The sequence below is a fragment of the Grus americana genome, chromosome 1, assembly GCF_028858705.1.
Source record: "Grus americana isolate bGruAme1 chromosome 1, bGruAme1.mat, whole genome shotgun sequence".
Classification (NCBI taxonomy): Eukaryota; Metazoa; Chordata; class Aves; order Gruiformes; family Gruidae; genus Grus; species Grus americana.
The window spans coordinates 77,905,352-77,922,873 of record NC_072852.1 but is presented as its reverse complement, the minus strand read 5'-3'; the positions used below and the strand labels follow the sequence as shown (position 1 = coordinate 77,922,873).

At 42.6% G+C, this 17,522-nt stretch overlaps 1 protein-coding gene across 3 annotated transcripts in view; it reads right to left on the bottom strand.

Moving 5' to 3' along the window:
• Positions 1–17,522, bottom strand: part of PARVB (parvin beta) — a 72,279-nt gene continuing 54,757 nt past the window's right edge. For all 3 annotated transcript variants that reach the window (XM_054812577.1, XM_054812597.1, XM_054812587.1), the window contains exons 10-13: positions 16,239–16,307; positions 13,845–13,946; positions 9,274–9,346; positions 1–3,621 (exon numbers count right to left, since the gene is read on the bottom strand). In XM_054812577.1, the coding sequence (XP_054668552.1) occupies positions 3,545–3,621; positions 9,274–9,346; positions 13,845–13,946; positions 16,239–16,307 (321 nt within the window). In that variant the 3' untranslated portion in view covers positions 1–3,544. The remainder of the gene's footprint in view (positions 3,622–9,273; positions 9,347–13,844; positions 13,947–16,238; positions 16,308–17,522) is intronic.

Genomic DNA, 17,522 nt, shown 5'->3' with positions numbered 1-17,522 from the left:
TGATCATCATTTATTTATTTGAATAAATAGTACAACTGTCAAACCATGCACAACACTCCTGCTGCGATTGGTAGCAAACATAGCATTGCATTGTAACTTGCTTACAGTACACAACTGTCACAAAGTTTGATGTTTCCAGCATATGACAAGTCCAGAATTTTATCTGCAAGGCTGGTTTTTAGTAGTTAGAAATCCAGAGTAAACACTGTTAAAAACAGTAGAAAAGAGTCTTAAAAACTACATAAATACTGAAAGCACTGGGGTGTGGGGAAGAGAGGCAAGAAGCCCTATAGGGTTTAAACAGATAAAAAAATCCGCCACTGTTGTTTTTCATCTTGAGAAATAGGATGCAGCTGAGGAGCATCTGGGCTTCTTCTGTGGTAATATGGCTCACTGGAACTGAGTATGTCAAACAGATGTACCTAAAAGGCAAGTTGTATGGACTGGAAAAGACAGGCGTTAAGTACTTAACAAATGTGGAAACTTTAATGCTGCAGAGCATTCAGCATCCCAGATGAATTCAACAGGTTTCAGATCTACCCCACTGGCAACCCAGGGAACATATTTCAAACTTCAGTAACACAAAGAGTTCATGAATAATACTTTTTAACAATGACTTATCTTTTTGAGAGGAAAAAAAAAATTAAGAATCATGCATATGTAAGAGAAAGGCATGACAAAAACAGGCATTTAGAGAAGCTTTACCTACAGTGCTCTTCCTGTAAACTGGACTGCTTGGGATGAAGCTCCAGTTCAATTAAATCCACCCTGGTCCCAATCGGGTTAGCAATAAATACAGCCTCTACAGTGACCTGGCTACACAGCAAGGAGCTAAGAAGCGAAAAATGTATTCTCCCCGTGCAACATTTGCCAACAGACTTAAAAAAAAACCCCCAACCAAACAGGGTATGACACCTTTCCCCAACCCATTCAGGGCATTGAGCCTGCAGTCTTGACTGACTAATGCACGGAATGCTAAAAAGGACCCACGCCTCAGGTTATAGAGGAGGGACTTGGGTTTCTGCAGTGACCAGAAACACCGAATTGAACAAAAGTGAGACTTTTTTAAAACTTGGTGGTATGTTCAGATCTGCTCACACGCAATAAGAATGTCAGCTGTATATCCCCATCTCTGAAACAGCCATTCCCCCCTCCCAAATCCAAACTGATTTTTTCAAACTCCTCTTGTTTCTTTCTGTTTGCTTTTGATATTAATATTGCCTGCAATTTCAAAAAGTAGATTCTCTGGAGGTCTTTCTCAGCAAATCAGAGAATATAAACAGCACTAGCACCTCCACATCAGCTGAAGGGAGGTGGGTGGAATGACAGCTCTTTAACAGACTTGTTTCCCACAAAAAACACTGCATTATACTAAAAGTTTGCGAGACCTTTCAGTTCAATCACCTTCCAGTCTCACGATACCCCTATTTCACAGCACGAAAGTTAGACCAATTTCATTAACTTGCCAGGAGAGCTGACCCACCAGGCCTTAGTGCCTCAGCAAGCCTCCTCTCTAATAATTGCTAGCATCAACGGTAGAGTCTAGTGGCCCCATCTGAAATTCAAGTCCAATTGTACCAGGCTCTGTATAAACAGCAAGAGGTCAGCTCCCTCCTAAAGTACAGAGAAGCAATGACTCCCCACAGAACCTTATAGAGTAGATGAGATCTGAATTTTTAATGGAAAGAAAGGGCAACTTCCTTCCATCTTTGTTTTGGAGGTACAAGAGGAGGTAACCCAAATAAATCAGAAGCCAAAAATATGAAACAAAGAAATAGAAGCCCATTTCTTTCCCTTTGAGATTTAAAAAAAAAAATGTTTAAGGAGGGAAGGAGAAAATCCCAATTGTAAAATTATACCATTCAAATAGCAATTTTTCTCTGAACGCAGAAGGGTAAATAAAGTTTTGCATAAGAAATCCACTTTAAGGGAAAAAAGATGCCCACTTACAACAGGACTCAAGTGAGTGCATGCAGCAAAGCAATACTACCCTCTTCCTCTTTGGGGCATTCTGCCTAATCTTTCACACCAAATCATCGCTGCCCATAAAAGAAAAGTTGGTGCTGTGATACATAAAAGCAGTAGTTAAATCTCAACTCTGTGCACTAAAAGGAAAGGAGTGCTATTATATAAATCCACAAATAATTTACCCCAGAAATTACAATCCCATTTCCTTTGCACAGCTTACCTCAAAAATCTACTCAGATGGCTCATGTTCCAGTACATCCTCCTCAATCACCCTGCTGCACCTGCACGTTACCAGCCAGGAACGGCTCTACAGATGAAACCTCTTAAGTACTATGAGGTAACTAGACTCTACCAGATAATTTTTTTTTAAAACAGATTCCCACTAAAATCCATAACAGCTTAGAAGACTACAGGACTAGGCTGGAGCCTAGCAGTGTATTTCTTGGGATGGCACAGGGCAACTCGATGAAATTAGTTGAACTAACTGATCACTGAAGAACTTCACGTTTGAGTGCTCACCATTGGCTTGCACTATGTATACCACGTCTTGCATAGCCCAGTGCAATCCACAAGTACAGGCAAGCTCTTATTTATATAGGAATTCAGTTTTACTCTTTAGGAAAGAAAATACATAAAACTCTGTTTATAAAAGCCTCACTCCCAGAACTGTACAGCTGCCTTTAAGCCCAACAGGAATGAATCCGACCCTTTAACTCAGCTACGTGAAATAAAGAGTCAGCCTTTACACTGCCAAGCTCGTTATTCCCCATGTTTGTTTCAGAAAGGACTGTGGGCAAAATGCATTAATCTATCCTGCACCTATTTGACCAGCTCCTGACTGACCCAATTGAAGCTGCATGCTTAACGGATGACAGTGGCTCTAGCAACCAAATTTCTCCTAGAAAGGAGATGAAATAAAAATAGACATCAAAAGATTAGCTGGTCATACCATTGCAAGACTTATTCTGTGTAAACACTGAACGGAAATAACACTGAGTAGTACGAGGTTAACACAAGAACTGAAGCTTCTGCCATGTAGCTTCAGATAGTGCCTGTAATTCCCCTCAGTCCTGCCCACTCAACAGAACATAAAAAACCTTATTTAAGAGAAAAGGCTCAGCTTCTAAATAAATTCCAATGTTGATTTCCTATTGCTAACACTTAAGCCTGGTAAATCATCAAATGCTAGTGGCAACCAACGAGTATGCAAAAGAAAGTCTATTATAGAATCAAGGAGTCTCCAGCCATGAGGAAGGTCTTGTGTTCTCCCTGCTGATTAGTAGTGGTATATTTCCTTTATCAAAAGAACGTTTGTTGATGATAACAAACAACAGACTCAACAGCATCTTCTGGTAAATGTATGAAGTATCTACACGTTTTCAAGTGACCTAGAGAATACACATGCATTATTTTCAGTGGGATTGTCATACAAACAGCTACAGAGAGAGCACATCAACTGTAAAAAGAATGCATGAAGTATATAGCATAAGGCACAAAGGGAGCGTGCAGAGGGTGTGTTTATTGTGATTTCTGCCTAAGGAGGCTGGAAGGATGAAGACCTCAGGAGCTTCCAGGATCATTCAACGTTCTTGTACTTTGTGAACAGGTTGTACAGAACCCTGAGGGTAGACTTCAGATCCAAGTTGACAACATCTGTGGAAGAAAAGGAGAAATCTTTGATTTGCTTTTTGTTCTCCATCGTTTGTCCCCAAAGGAACAAAAGTGCCCACACATCTCTGAGATGGTGGGATCAGCAACAAAAACCCCACAGAGTTCTGAGCTCCCCAAGTCAAGCTTTTGAAATGTCCCATATGATGCACTTCAAAACACCTTCACGATAATACAGTCACAGCTAACTTCTCTGGGAAACAGAAGTAAGGTAATTCCCTTCCTCATCTAAAACTGGTTACAGGTAAAGTCTACTTCTGTCTGAGACCTGGGATAAAGGCTTTGGGGAATACTACCGATGACATCAGTGGCTACAGAAGCAGCAAGCAAGTAGCCATACACATCGTATGAGATACTGAACCTCACACATCCACAACTCTGCAATGATACAGTCCACAAATAAACACAGCCTGAATTCTCTTAGCAGACTCAAAAGCTTTTTATTATCTAATATCCCTTCTTACCATGCTAGGCCAGGGAACAGGTATGGAACAGTTCTCAACAAAAAACTTTTCTGCTAGCACCTCCCAACCTATTACTATAATAAAATGGCAGGAAATACCACAGACATGTAATCCAGGGACTATGGGGGGAGGCATAGCACAGAGAAGGCTGAAGAGGTGGAAAAAAAGGTTGGATATAATATGTAAGAAAGGAGGAGGAGGAAGCAAAAAATACACAGTAAAGAATATATATGGAAGCAGAAGGAAGGAAGAACAGATAATTGAAAAATCATTCAAAGAACTAAGATGACAGCAAACAGTTAACAGACCAAGTACAATTAATGCGAGGCCTAGGGAAAACACCTACTGCCTGTTTTGAAGAATCACTGCCAGGACCTCTCCACCCTTCCCTCCCACCCCACAGCAGATAACACACTAACCCCCCCACTTCATCTCGTAGTTTCATTTCTCAAATGTTTCTTTCTACCCTTTTTCCTGTATTATTTTACATATTTCATTTAAGATTTTGTATTTTGCATTTGCAAAAGAATCTTCTGCTGCCCCAGAACAAGGAAAGATCCTCATTGCTGTGAAGTAATATACCCAGAAAAAAAGAGAAGCCTTACCTGGATAAATGAAATATGAAATATATTTCTAATTTTTCCAGGTATTATAGTTGCTTACTACCATAGCATTCTCAGTAAGTTAACACCAGAATCAGCATTGGTTCCTTTGTACCAAGACTCAGTTCCCTCAGAGATGGATTTAAAATGTAAATTTATCCATGGGAAACAACACTTTGCAACAGCCACGCATTTCTAAAGCTAGGAAATCAAGGCACATAGCTGCAAAAAAGACAACTAACAGCAGATCTGACCCACTGATGCTGGCAGCAACTTCTGTTTGCAAAACAATTAAACAAAGATGTGCTGGCACTATGAAAATGCAAAAAAAACCTGGCCCAAACAGTCAGCTCTGTAGCAGTCAGATATTTTCAGTGTATTTGCCCCACTCCTCCCAAATGGTTTTCTCCTCCCCATGCCACCCATCTTCAGCTTCCCACTGAAAGCAGGATGGGTCTTTTTCCTGAGCCACCGTAACCTCCATCTCAGCTGACACGGCATGAAGCTGTGTGATCAAGTCTTGCAGGGTTCAGCTCCTGCCTCTGGCTAACATTGGTTCAGAGGCAGGAACCTCCTATGCTATAAACCAACATCAAGGTGCCAGTGGAGAGAAACAGAAGTCTAGAGGGCAGAGCAGAAACACCGCTGGAAGCTAGAAAGACAGCTGGGAAACCAGGGCATGTTCCAAGGAGAGAGCAGCTGGGAGTAAGAGGCCGGGAAGTGCCAGAGGGAGAGCTGAGGGAACGAGAGAGAGCACGAGCAGGAGCTGGAAGGGCCCCAGACCTGCAGCACTGTGCTGGGCAGGTAATGTCCATCTGCACCCTCATGGAGGCATTTAAGGCCGACTCCTACTAATCTCCAACACCAATTTGAGCTACGTACCTGCTGATGATAACCTCTGGTGATTACCCTGAGGAATGAGAACTATGGGAGGCCCCATCACTAAAAGAAGGAGTGGATCCAGCTCTTTTATTTGGCAGTGAAATGGCATGTAAATTTAGGGTCAGAAGAAACTATATTGTGGTCATATAGTCTGATCTCACGTACAACACAGTCCTGGGAAAACTACCTTGGAAATCCTGTACTGAGCTTACTAACCAAGCTGTGGTTGAATTAAAAAAAAAAAAGCTTAACATTGCATGGTTTTGTTTTCTTTTTTCTTTTTGCATCTTCCACTGGTGGAAATTCCACCTCCATCCCTTGACAATTCAGACTGATCGTTAATTACCTTCACTGTTGCAAAAGTTATACTGTAATTCTAGTTTGACAATTTCCTAACTTTCAGACCTTGTTATGCCTTTGTTTGCTGCATTAAAGAGTGCAGTAGTGTGAGATACATCCTCCCTGTGTGGGCGATTACAGTGTTCCTTATTGATCAGTGTCTAACCGGCATTCCCAGGAATAAGCATATTCTTGGCCTCCTGTTTCTTATTGTAGGACAAAGCATGCACGGTCATTACATTACCAACAACAACTAGTAAAACATTAACTGAAAGTGGCCATAAATCATCAAAACAGTTTAAAATATTCCATTAATTCAAAACTTTCACATTCCATAACAAGCCCTTTAGAGGCTAATAAATTAATCCACTACAACATAATTTGCAGCAATAACTCAGCATCAAGCTCAGCTGCTGGCTCAATATATTGAATTGGGCTGGAAGAACAGCTGTCCTGTATGCTCCTATTTTTGTGTATCACCTGTACAAAGACACACTAAAATATTAAACAAGCCCTCTTTCTTGCAAGCACTGCAGAAAACATGGGCTATGGAAATAAAAATTGTGATGTTCTGCTGTAGACAACGTTTTACATGAAAATCCTACAACTAATTCAAGAGGCATGTACTATCCAATTCATACTAAAAGGGCAAGGATTCACCTAACAGGCTTTCCAGCCTATTTAAGAACGAGTAATAGATCAGTATGGCATTAACGGAGTGTGTTATACACAAATCCTTTTGCAGACCATCAGAGTCTACGACAAAAGGAATTCTTCTAAGAAACACGTATTACATGACTGTACTGGCTGTCAAGACCCTACAAAGGATTCACTGAAACTACAGTGACAAGCAAAGCCCAAGATGCTACTGTCCTCTCCACAGGAGCAGCTTTTCAAGAGCAACAGTCAGTTTTACAGGCAATTCCAGCCACATGGACAACACAAGAGCAAACTCACTCCAACAGCTGTGAACGACTGCTGCTGGGAAGGGGTACACACACAGAAGAGGAAGGAATACACACAAGAGACTGTACATCCTGCAGCAGCAAAAAGGAATGTTCTCTGAGCTAATTTGGCTCTCTAATTTCTATTAATAATTAAATTTTCAATCAGTAAAACATTTAAATATATTCTGCTGCTTACTGAATCTACACACCTTGTCTGGAGCAAACAAAAGATCTGCTATAGTGTTCTACCACTCATGATAGCATAAGGACGTAAGATAGCCTTACGGGAAGGTAATGATGTCCTCTGTTAGATCAGCTGATGAAAAAAACAAAAAAAAAAAAGGACAAGCTTTCAACTAGAGAAGTCTTCTCCTAGGTTTTAAGATTTCCTCTCTCTCTCAAAACAGGCTTATCTAGTTTACCTGGTCTCCTACTGCAATCTCTTTAACCCTTGCATTCAAAAAACTGCCATTCCTGACTGTGCATTTGTATTTCTCCACCTTCCTTGTCCTCCTCATACACCCACTGGCTCAGCTCCAATACTCAGAACACTCTTTTAATTTCGTAGAGTCTTGTTTCACTGAATTCTTCAGTGAGGAGAAGGATGAAAGGAGCACTTCTCATCCCTGCATTGGGTTTGTGTGGCAAGGTTTGGTAGCAGGAGGGGGCTACAGGGGTGGCTTCTGTGAGAAGCTGCTAGGAGCTTCCCCCATGTCCGACAGAGCCAATGCCAGCCGGCTCCAAGACGGACCCGCCACTGGCCAAGGCCAAGCCCATCAGCCACAGTGGTAGCGCCTCTGGGGTAACGTAGTTAAGAAGGGGGAAAAAGTTGCTGCACAACAGCAACTGCAGCCAGAGAGAAGAGTGAGAAGATGTAAGAAACTCTACAGACACCAAGGTCAGTGCAGAAGGAGGGACACGAGGTGCTCCAGGCACCGGAGCAGAGATTCCCCTGCAGCCCCTGGAGAAGACCATGGTGAGGCAGGCTGTCTCCCTGCAGCCCATGGAGGATGGTGGTGAGCAGATGTCCACCTGCAGCCCGTGGAGGACCCCACGTCAGAGCAGGTGGAGGCACCTGAAGGAGTTCGTAACCCCATGGGAAGCCCACGCTGGTGCACGCTCCTGGCAGGACCTGTGGCCCCATGGAGAGAGAAGCCCACGCCGGAGCAGGTTTGCTGGCAGGACTTGTGACCCCGTGGGGGACCCACGCTGGAGCAGTCTGTTCCCAAAGGTCTGCACCCCATGGAAGGGACCCACGCTGGAGCAGGTCATGAAGAACTGCAGCCCGTGGGAAGGACTCACGTTGGAGAAGTTGGTGGAGGACTGTCTCCCGTGGGAGGGACCCCACGCTGGAGCAGGGGCAGAGTGTGAGGAGTCCTCCCCCTGAGGAGGAAGGAGCAGCAGGGACAATGTGTGATGAACTGACCACAACCCCCATTCCCCGTCCCCCTGTGCCGCTGGTGGGGAAGAGGGAGAGAAATCAGGAGTGAAGTTGAGCCTGGGAAGAAGGGAGGGTGGGGGGAGGTGTTTTAAGATTTGGGTTTAGTTCTCATCTTTGGTGGGCACCTGGCGTCTAGACAGGGTCAACCCACCTCAATCCCCAAATTTAAAAGAACAGCACTGACAGGATACATACGCAATTTAATATTGGGTTTTTTCCCCCCCACTATGACCAGCTCCACTATTTGTTAAGCTATTTAGTATCACCACTTTGTCTCATTTTAAGTCAGACTGAACATTTCTTGCGGGCTCCTCATTTTTTTTTTTGTTCTGTGGAAGCCACTAATATATGTAGTTTGTAACTCCAGGAATAAAATTTGCTCATTTAGCAGTCATAAAGTTTTAATTTTTCTTTTTATCCCTAGTGCAAGCAACAGTGCAGACCTCATCATTAATTCATTTCAAGGTTCAGAGACTTTAAAGGAAAAACTCAGTTTTTACACTTTTCAGTTCTGACTCCCAAGTCCACAAAAACGAAGAAGAGAGTTTGCTATCCGTTCTCCAAAAAAACCAAGTGCCTTTCAGTTATCTGTCACTGAAATCTGATCGTAAGAGTCCAAACTAGTGCTAACTGTAAGAATTATGAGAATTAGACCATGAAAAGCTTCCTGCTTGGATTGTTACTGAGAATACCAGCCGAATTGATAATATAGCACTGAACAGCTCTTGGATCATTCACTGAAGCTAGACTTGTACACCTCAGTGCATCTATTCCAGACAACAAACACAGGTAAGGGTACACCCCAACACACAGACAATGAATCCTTCAGAAAACTGTCAAGGGGTGCATTTACAGCTCCGCTTTGTAGTAGTAGTGCTACTGTCTTCCAGAGGAGTTGCACTTGAAAGGCACCTGCTATTACGTCTTTATCTACAGTTTAAAGCCACATGGCATGTCCATACCTTCAGGGCGAGCTTTTGGTTTCTTCAGTCCTCCATCTTGCATCAGTTCAAAAGCAAAAGAAACATTATGGACCTGAAAGAGGTAAAGTGATTAGAATCTCAAAGTTATATAGGCATTAAAAACCTTTAATCAAATTTTAAAAATGCTTTATTCTCTCTGTACTTGATGTAGAGACTGATAATTCTATTTAAATCAATATTAAACATTTACATGTTTAAGCATGGCAGAAAGTACATATGAGAGACTAAGAAATGAAAGCTTGTATCATTATAGGGCAAATATTCACTTTCTGATACAAAGGAAGTAATTTAAGATTTCCAAATTTCAAGTGCAAAAATGTGACTGGGTACCACATGAACCAGGAAACGCCATTATGCCCCAATCTCAGTCTCTATGGCAGAGGCCGGACAGCTCCTAGTAACAACTGCAACAAAACTGCATTTGTTGAGTTCTTCCTGCTTGTACCCAAGATCAACATTTCCTACTACAAGGCAAGAGATCACTCGCCACCCAGACAGCAAGGAATGTAACGGAAGTCACATAACTGAACAGAGATGAGAAAATACATACGGGTGTGTAAGAAAGAAGAAATAAGGACACTAAACGGAATTATTTTCAACCATTAGTCTTTTCTGCATTATCAGCTACATATCAAGCAACATCAACACCACATCATCAAGGAGCCAGGCTGTTCCTTGCATGACTTTGTGCTAATCCCTTAGTGTCTTGGTGCTTTGGCTTCCTCTACTTCAAAACAGAGATAGAAGTCAAATTAAATTTCTATAATGAAGGTTAGCAAAATACTTGGTGGCAGCAGTTCCTAGACAGACTGTGCAGTGAACTTGAGAAATGAGCTAGGCACAACTGTGGTGGGTTGACCCTGGCTGGAGGCCATGTGGCCACCAAAGCTGCTCTATCACTGCCTTCCTCAACTAGACAGTGGAGAAAAAATACAAAAAAGGGTTCATGGGTCAAGATAAGGACAGGGAGAGATCGCTCACCAATTACTGTCATGGGCAAAATGGACTCAACTTGGAGAAAATTAATTTAATTTATTACCAATCAAATCAGAGTCAGGTAATGAGAAATAAACCCAAATCTTAAAACACCTCCCCCCACCCTCCCTTCTTCCCAGGCTCAACTTCACTCCCGATTTCTCTCCCTCTTCCCCACCAGTGGCACAGGGGGACGGGGAATGGGGGTTGTGGTCAGTTCATCAGACGTTGTCCCTGCTGCTCCTTCCTCCTCAGGGGGAGGACTCCTCACACTCTGCCCCTGCTCCAGCATGGGGTCCCTCCCATGGGAGACAGTCCTCCACCAACTTCTCCAACATGAGTCCTTCCCACGGGCTGCAGTTCTTCATGACCTGCTCCAGCGTGGGTCCCTTCCATGGGGTGCAGACCTTTGGGAACAGACTGCTCCAGCATGGGTCCCCCACGGGGTCACAAGTCCTGTCAGCAAACCTGCTCTGGCGTGGGCTTCCCATGGGGTCATAGCATCCTTTGGGTGCATCCACCTGCTCTGACGTGGGGTCCTCCACGGGCTGCAGGTGGACATCTGCTCACCACCATCCTCCATGGGCTGCAGGGGGACAGCCTGCCTCACCATGGTCTTCTCCAGGGGCTGCAGGGGAATCTCTGCTCCGGTGCCTGGAGCACCTCGTGCCCCTCCTTCTGCACTGACCTTGGTGTCTGCAGAGCTGTTCCTCTCACATCTTCTCACTCTTCTCTCTGGCTGCAGTTGCTGTTGTGCAGCAACTTTTTCCCCCTTCTTAACTACGTTACCCCAGAGGCGCTACCACTGTGGCTGATGGGCTCGGCCTTGGCCAGTGGTGGATCCATCTTGGAGCCGGCTGGCAGTGGCTCTGTCGGACATGGGGGAAGCTCCTAGCAGCTTCTCACAGAAGCCACCCCTGTAGCCCCCTCCTGCTACCAAACCTTGTCATGCAAACCCAATACAACAACTATACAGAAAGAGCTTCCTGAGCAAACCACCAAGGATCATCTGTGAACATAAAGTCAGGGAAAAGAAAATGGACGAAAAGTAAAAATGTACAGAAGTAGGTGTCGTCTTTTAATCTCTCCTTTGAGGAGTGAGCTTTATGGTTTAGAAAGATCTTCAGAGTAGCTTTGTCATCCATGCTTACTGAAATTTAAGCATGGTAATTTGGATTATGTATTCTGTGCCTTTCTGTTGCTGCAAATGACAGTTCTGGAGATACACAGCAAAGGGGAGAGATTTAATTAAAACTACTCATCTTGAAAATCAGGGAGTTACACATACAAAGCTCCCCTACAACAAGGAAGAAAGGCCCCTTTCACTGGCGCTTATTGCTCAGGACTTTATTAATCTCTTTTTACCTGCCCCACTTCCTCCTCATTCATTGTAACATAACCAATCACTTTCACAATGAAAATATTTCTTTCCTTTCCCAAAAACAGAGTCTACCTCTCCTCCTTTGATTTACAAATACCCTTTCCTCAAGCCAGAGTCTCCACACAAAGCCACAACATTACTTCAGGAATACTGGATAATCTTTATGAATTTAAACCGTTAACAACACTCTCATAACTGAAGAGGTGCTAGCTGCAACTCAGCATCCTGCATTTCTACAAGGGTGAAAATTCAAGATACTAGGATAAAAAAAGCAAGAGAAAGCTATGAAGGAGAGCTTGCATAAGACACAATAGTTAACCATTTTCCTACTGCTCTGTCACGTTCCTGTGATATAGTATACAACATTCAGAATGAACTAATCCCCATCTTACCCACAAACTTAACACCTAAATAAGCCCCTCTTACCAGAGCCTGATTTCCTGCTTTCAGGGAGCCCCTTTAAGCTCCCAAATAGCAACTAGTCACCACCAGAGGAAGTCAAACAACCCTATATAACCTATAGAACCAGCAGGCTCAGCTCAGCACGTTAGCCTGGATCTGTAATGGCACTCCTTCAGTGCAGCTCAATTTCCTCTTGCAATGCTGATATGATCCACCCAGGCAAAGCTGGGTTACGCTACTAATGATAAAGTCCCATCCCCTCAGAGAGCATGTACTATTGCTTCAAGGGTGCTTGACAGCACTAATCTGCGCTGAAGTCATTATGAAAAACCCACCGTTTTAAACAGCCCTTGCCTTACGAAGCATTCAATCTTTTAACTTTTGCCAATGTTTCCACTCCTGACCTAGACATCTCCTGCTCCAGCTCAGCCAACACATTACTTGCATCATCTCCACTGCAGAACTTGGCAGAATAAAAAGCAGAGGGCAGATGCATTACCCCAGCACAACCAGGCTCAGAGTAGTCTGATACCAGGCACCGAATATACATGGATGTGCATGTATGTCCAGGAACAACTGCACAGACAGACAAACTTTTGGTTATGACAATAAAATATCTGTTAAGAACTCTTCTCACCGTTAACACTAGGAAGGACACAGGACAATGGAGCAAGTGTGGGACTAAGAGCAAGACACTTATTTTGTCTCCTTCCATCTCTAATACCATGACTAAGAGTAACACAATCTAAGACTGCAAAGAATCCACTCTTCTTCCTCAAAGGTTGTTTTGTTCGACACACTGTTCGGCAATAAGTCATTCACTCCTTACCAAACAGAAAGAAATATCCAAAAAAGACAAGCTAGCACATCCTCTCAAAAGTTAAAGTCAGCAACATTGGCAATGATCCTGCCAGGAACTGGACACAGAACCAGATGTCTGTGCTCACAAATTGGCTTCAGACAGGCAATTTTTTGCATGCTCCCTCTCTGGCAGGATCAGGGCATCCCTCTTGGCTTCAGATTAGCTCCAAAACATGTTACCTGTGAGCACTCAACATACAGTTTCTAATCCCAGATCACCAAAGATCATGGTCCAGGTACCACCTCTTCTACTACAGTATCTCATTTACATCTCAAGCAATTATATTTATTCACTTGGTTTGTGGGAACATTAAATACACTACAGAAAAATAACTAATGGGTATTAGGCAACTGATACTAATGAGATGAGGGGGCAGTTTTCTGGGACGACATTGTGTGACCTTGGGAAGAAGCTCTATCTCCACGTCAATCCCAGTGTATAGGATGCAGATAAAACAGAGCTTCTCATCTCTCACTTTTTGTCTTTCTTGCTTATTTTTACATAGCACATACAAGGCAAGGCCAGGCATAAGCTCTGCTGTCTGGCACAGTAAGGCATTCCTGCCCACAAAAAACACTTCAGGCAGTACTACAATTTAATAAATCACTGATTATGCAAAGTACTATACAGTACAAAGCACTTATTACTGATTTATTCATTCTGGATATTCATGAGCTTTATGTGTCATTTGATGCTACTAACAAAATACCCTTCTTGCTTAACTATGGGGAATTTACCCATTCATTTCACAAGCAACTTTCAGTGGTATTAACTATCAAGTGTCACAGCTGGTGCATCTTTGCTACAGCTCCTGAATAGAAGAATGTACCAGCTTCTGATTTACTGGACACACAGAGAAAGGACAGAACAACTGCAAAATATCGTGTGGTAACAAAGCAAAAAAGAATATAACCTCAAATTTCTACCCACCTTTTGATCAAAACTTTCAGGTGTTAAGTAGAAGTTGTGAAGTGGAACAAAATAGTCTTCAAGGAGACCCATGAGCAAAACCAAGTAAACACCATCTGCAAACTAAATAGAAATACTGATGACATTCCTAGGTGAAAGCATCCGTTTTCAAATAAGCATTCATAAGCAAGCAGAACAAAGAATGCTCGGCCCAAATGAGGTACTTTGATTTCTACCACTGTTGTTTGCTAGCACAGAAACGTAAGATTGTTTAGGAGTCTCAGACTGCTCCTTTCAGGCATAGCAAGGAACTGACAGCAAGGGTAACAAGCATTTAGGGCTTTGTTTCATCTGCTCCCTGGATTCACCTATACCCTTACAATCACCAGTGCAGCTGAGCAAGCTAAATCAGTCTGTTCTTAAGAGCCTGTTGATATAGCTGCTTTCTTGCCAGTTCTCTATAGAAAAGAGCAAAAAAACCCCCAACCCCAACAAAAAAACCCCACCACAGGATACAAGGCTTTCTCCCTACATCTGGTAGCATTATTTCCCCTACTCTCATTTCCTGAGCAGTACAAGGAGGCCCATCAGCTTTTGCTATAGCATTAACCCATGCAAGATCACGTGCCAACAACTATTTACTTTACTTACATACAGTAAATAGGTCTAAGCAGAATAAATTGAAAGCAATTCACCTGGGAGTTATCTACAACTTGCATTACTTAGCTCTGCAGATTATTTGGTCTGCATAGGCAGGGACTGAAAACAAGATCTTCTTTATCTCCAGCCAGTTACCTATTTACTTGGCTACCAAATACTTTGGGGTGAGGTTAGAGTATGTATGTCTGTTCTTGCTTTTCCTGATATTCATTTTATTTGCTTGAGGAATCTTGCCAACTTCACTACAGTACTTAACAAAGCTTTTTCAATAAAAAAAATTAAAAAAAAAAAAAGACATGCTGGGAAACACGTTTGCACATTATATACTCCCAGTCCAACTGCTACAGTACCCAGTCATTTCAACCACAATCTCTCAAGTCATGTGTGTTGGACACTCAAATCTCTGACCTTAATCAGAACTTGAAATTAAGCCTCCCCTGTCACAGGTAGGAAGTTTAACTTCACAAAAGAATTTCTTTTTCCAAGTCAAAATAGATTGTTTACAGTTTCAGTAAATACTAAATAATATAGTAAATACTTTCGGCAATACTACTCAGTATTCCTACCGGATAGGACAACTACTTACTGGCTAAGGGTGGTAACATTATGTATTTCTAACTGACTTCTCACTTATGGTCCTGATATGGTGTATGTGACATCCTCTAACCTTTTCAAAAATAAACTGTTGGGTACTTTCAAGGCATTAAGCAACAATTTCTTGTGACAGATCAGATGCAGTCACCCATTTATATCAGCAAAGCTATAAAATAGCAGTGAATGACTGGTATTAAACTAAGCCAGGCTCAAACCAATTACCCATACTCCTGGCATAATTCTCCAGATGCTGTGCTTTTTTTTTTTTCCCCAGGACAATAAGATAATCATCTCTCCACAGTTCAGTGAACTCTGGAAAGAATATCTGCTTCTGCTTAGCCAAGCCCATGCCTGAAAATTGCTTAATTTTATCTGTAAAGTGAGAACTACCCCCCTGACACTGAAATTCACACTTACTTAAGGTTTGCAAGCATACTCGGTACCCGGTTCTGTGCTAGAGACAGAGAACTCCTCAGAGCAGACGGTGGTGGTTGACTGTCACCTCTGCTAGCTTTAAACAAACCAACCTGGCGGTCAAGCCACTGCAGTACGGGAGCTCTGAGTCGCTAATCCACACTGCTGAGAAGTGAGCACAGTGCACGTGCTCACAAGATAGCAGGGTAAAGAGGAGGACATGAAGGCCTCTGCTGCAACAGCAAAATTGTTTCCAGTCCCACTCTGATGTGATCAAAGCTAGCAGTGATATCTCTATGATGAAGTGCACGCTGCAGTCCACACTCCTCCTGAGAGCCCCAGGCAGCCAGCTATTAAAGGCTTATACCAGTTCATCTCGAGCCCTCGCAGCTAGAAAAGACACAACCCACCACCACCCATAACTATAGCAACTGCTTTGCAGCGTTCCACTTGGATCCGAGAGACAAGCTGCCCTGAAATCCAGCCGCTCTACAGTCATTAATATGACCCTATTAAATATCCAAGAATTTCACCTTATAATAAAATCAACAGCAATATGAAGTACGTGTAAACATGAGTAAAGGAAGCAAGCGTCAGTGAATGGCATTGCTACTTAAAAGACAAGAGCCCTAATCCCACAAATTAACATGCCCAAAGATAAACAGTTCCACAACAAGGTTTTATGGAGCAAGGGCCTAGATTTGCAATTTACAGTTAGATTACACACAAAAAGACAAAGTCTCCTACCTGGGTTTCTAACTCCGTTACTTCCAAATTCAGTTTATTCAAGTGTTTGTTCACAAAGGTGATCAGAGACTATAAAAGAAAACACCAGAACCAGTGATGTTAGACACTACAGTCAGTGCCTATGTGAAAGGGTTAACATAATCTTTTAAGACTTTTTTTTAAGCTTAGTAAATATGCATATGTGCTATTTGCTTTTGCATAAATAAGTACATAAAAATGAAAACAACTCAGTCATATAGCCATTTTTGTTGCACCATATGTCAGAAGTCACCAGATGGTGCTATTACATACAGCTTACTAGTTATTTTTCCTAGCACATAAAGCATACTTCAGTGTCATGGGAAAAAGCTGTGATGACAGCGGTTCTTTTGCAGGTTCTTTGTGAAGATGAAGCAAGCAGTAGGTGCATTTACTGTCCATGCTAATCCCTTCAGGTTTTTGGAGAAGATCCACTGCCTGGGAGCAAGGCACCAGCAGCACTGAGATAAGCTTCCCAAGAGAAGAGGGCAACAGTACACAGTTCTGCACACACCTCTGTTCCTGGAGTGATGTGTGTGTATCAATTAGCAAATTACAGTCAGGATGTAACCCAAGTCTGGCATTTCTGTTCCCACAGGAAGCAGACGTGCAAGATCCTGCTACCATGAGCCAGATACGTGCTAATGTATTGAAGCACAGAGATCTGCCAGCCTGCTTACAACACTTCCATGCTTCCAAAAGGGACACAGAGTCGGGTGTTAACGCTTTTATTGCATGGAGAGAGTTAACTTAATTTTCTATCAACTTTAAAAACACTCTTCTAGAAGATGTTTCAGACTGGAAAGATAAAACCTTCCAGAGACTTCAAAGCAGTATTTTAAATGCAATACATCCTCTGTTTCATACAAAGCGAAGGGACAGATTACAACACTGATCTTTGCGTACTACTGTTCTAATAAATAGCTTAACAACCATGCTGGAACAAACTGATGGAACAATGTGGAGTCTCTTCATTATGTGTTCTCTAAAACTAAGAAGAGCTGGCAGAGATCAACAGCTACTTTACCCCACCACTCTGCCTAGCACAAAATGCCATGTCAAGAATATGTCTGGATAGAGTCAGGCATGCTTTGCAATGGTGCTCAGCCTTGGAGGAGAGACTAGAGGACCATACAAATTAGTGTTAAGTAGAAGAGCCCTGCGACAAAAGCAACTCTTCTGTAAAAGCTTTATATTTAGCAAACATATTTATGAGTGAATTCACATCTCAGGGTACAGTGGAAAATACCTTCCAGTTGTGGAAGA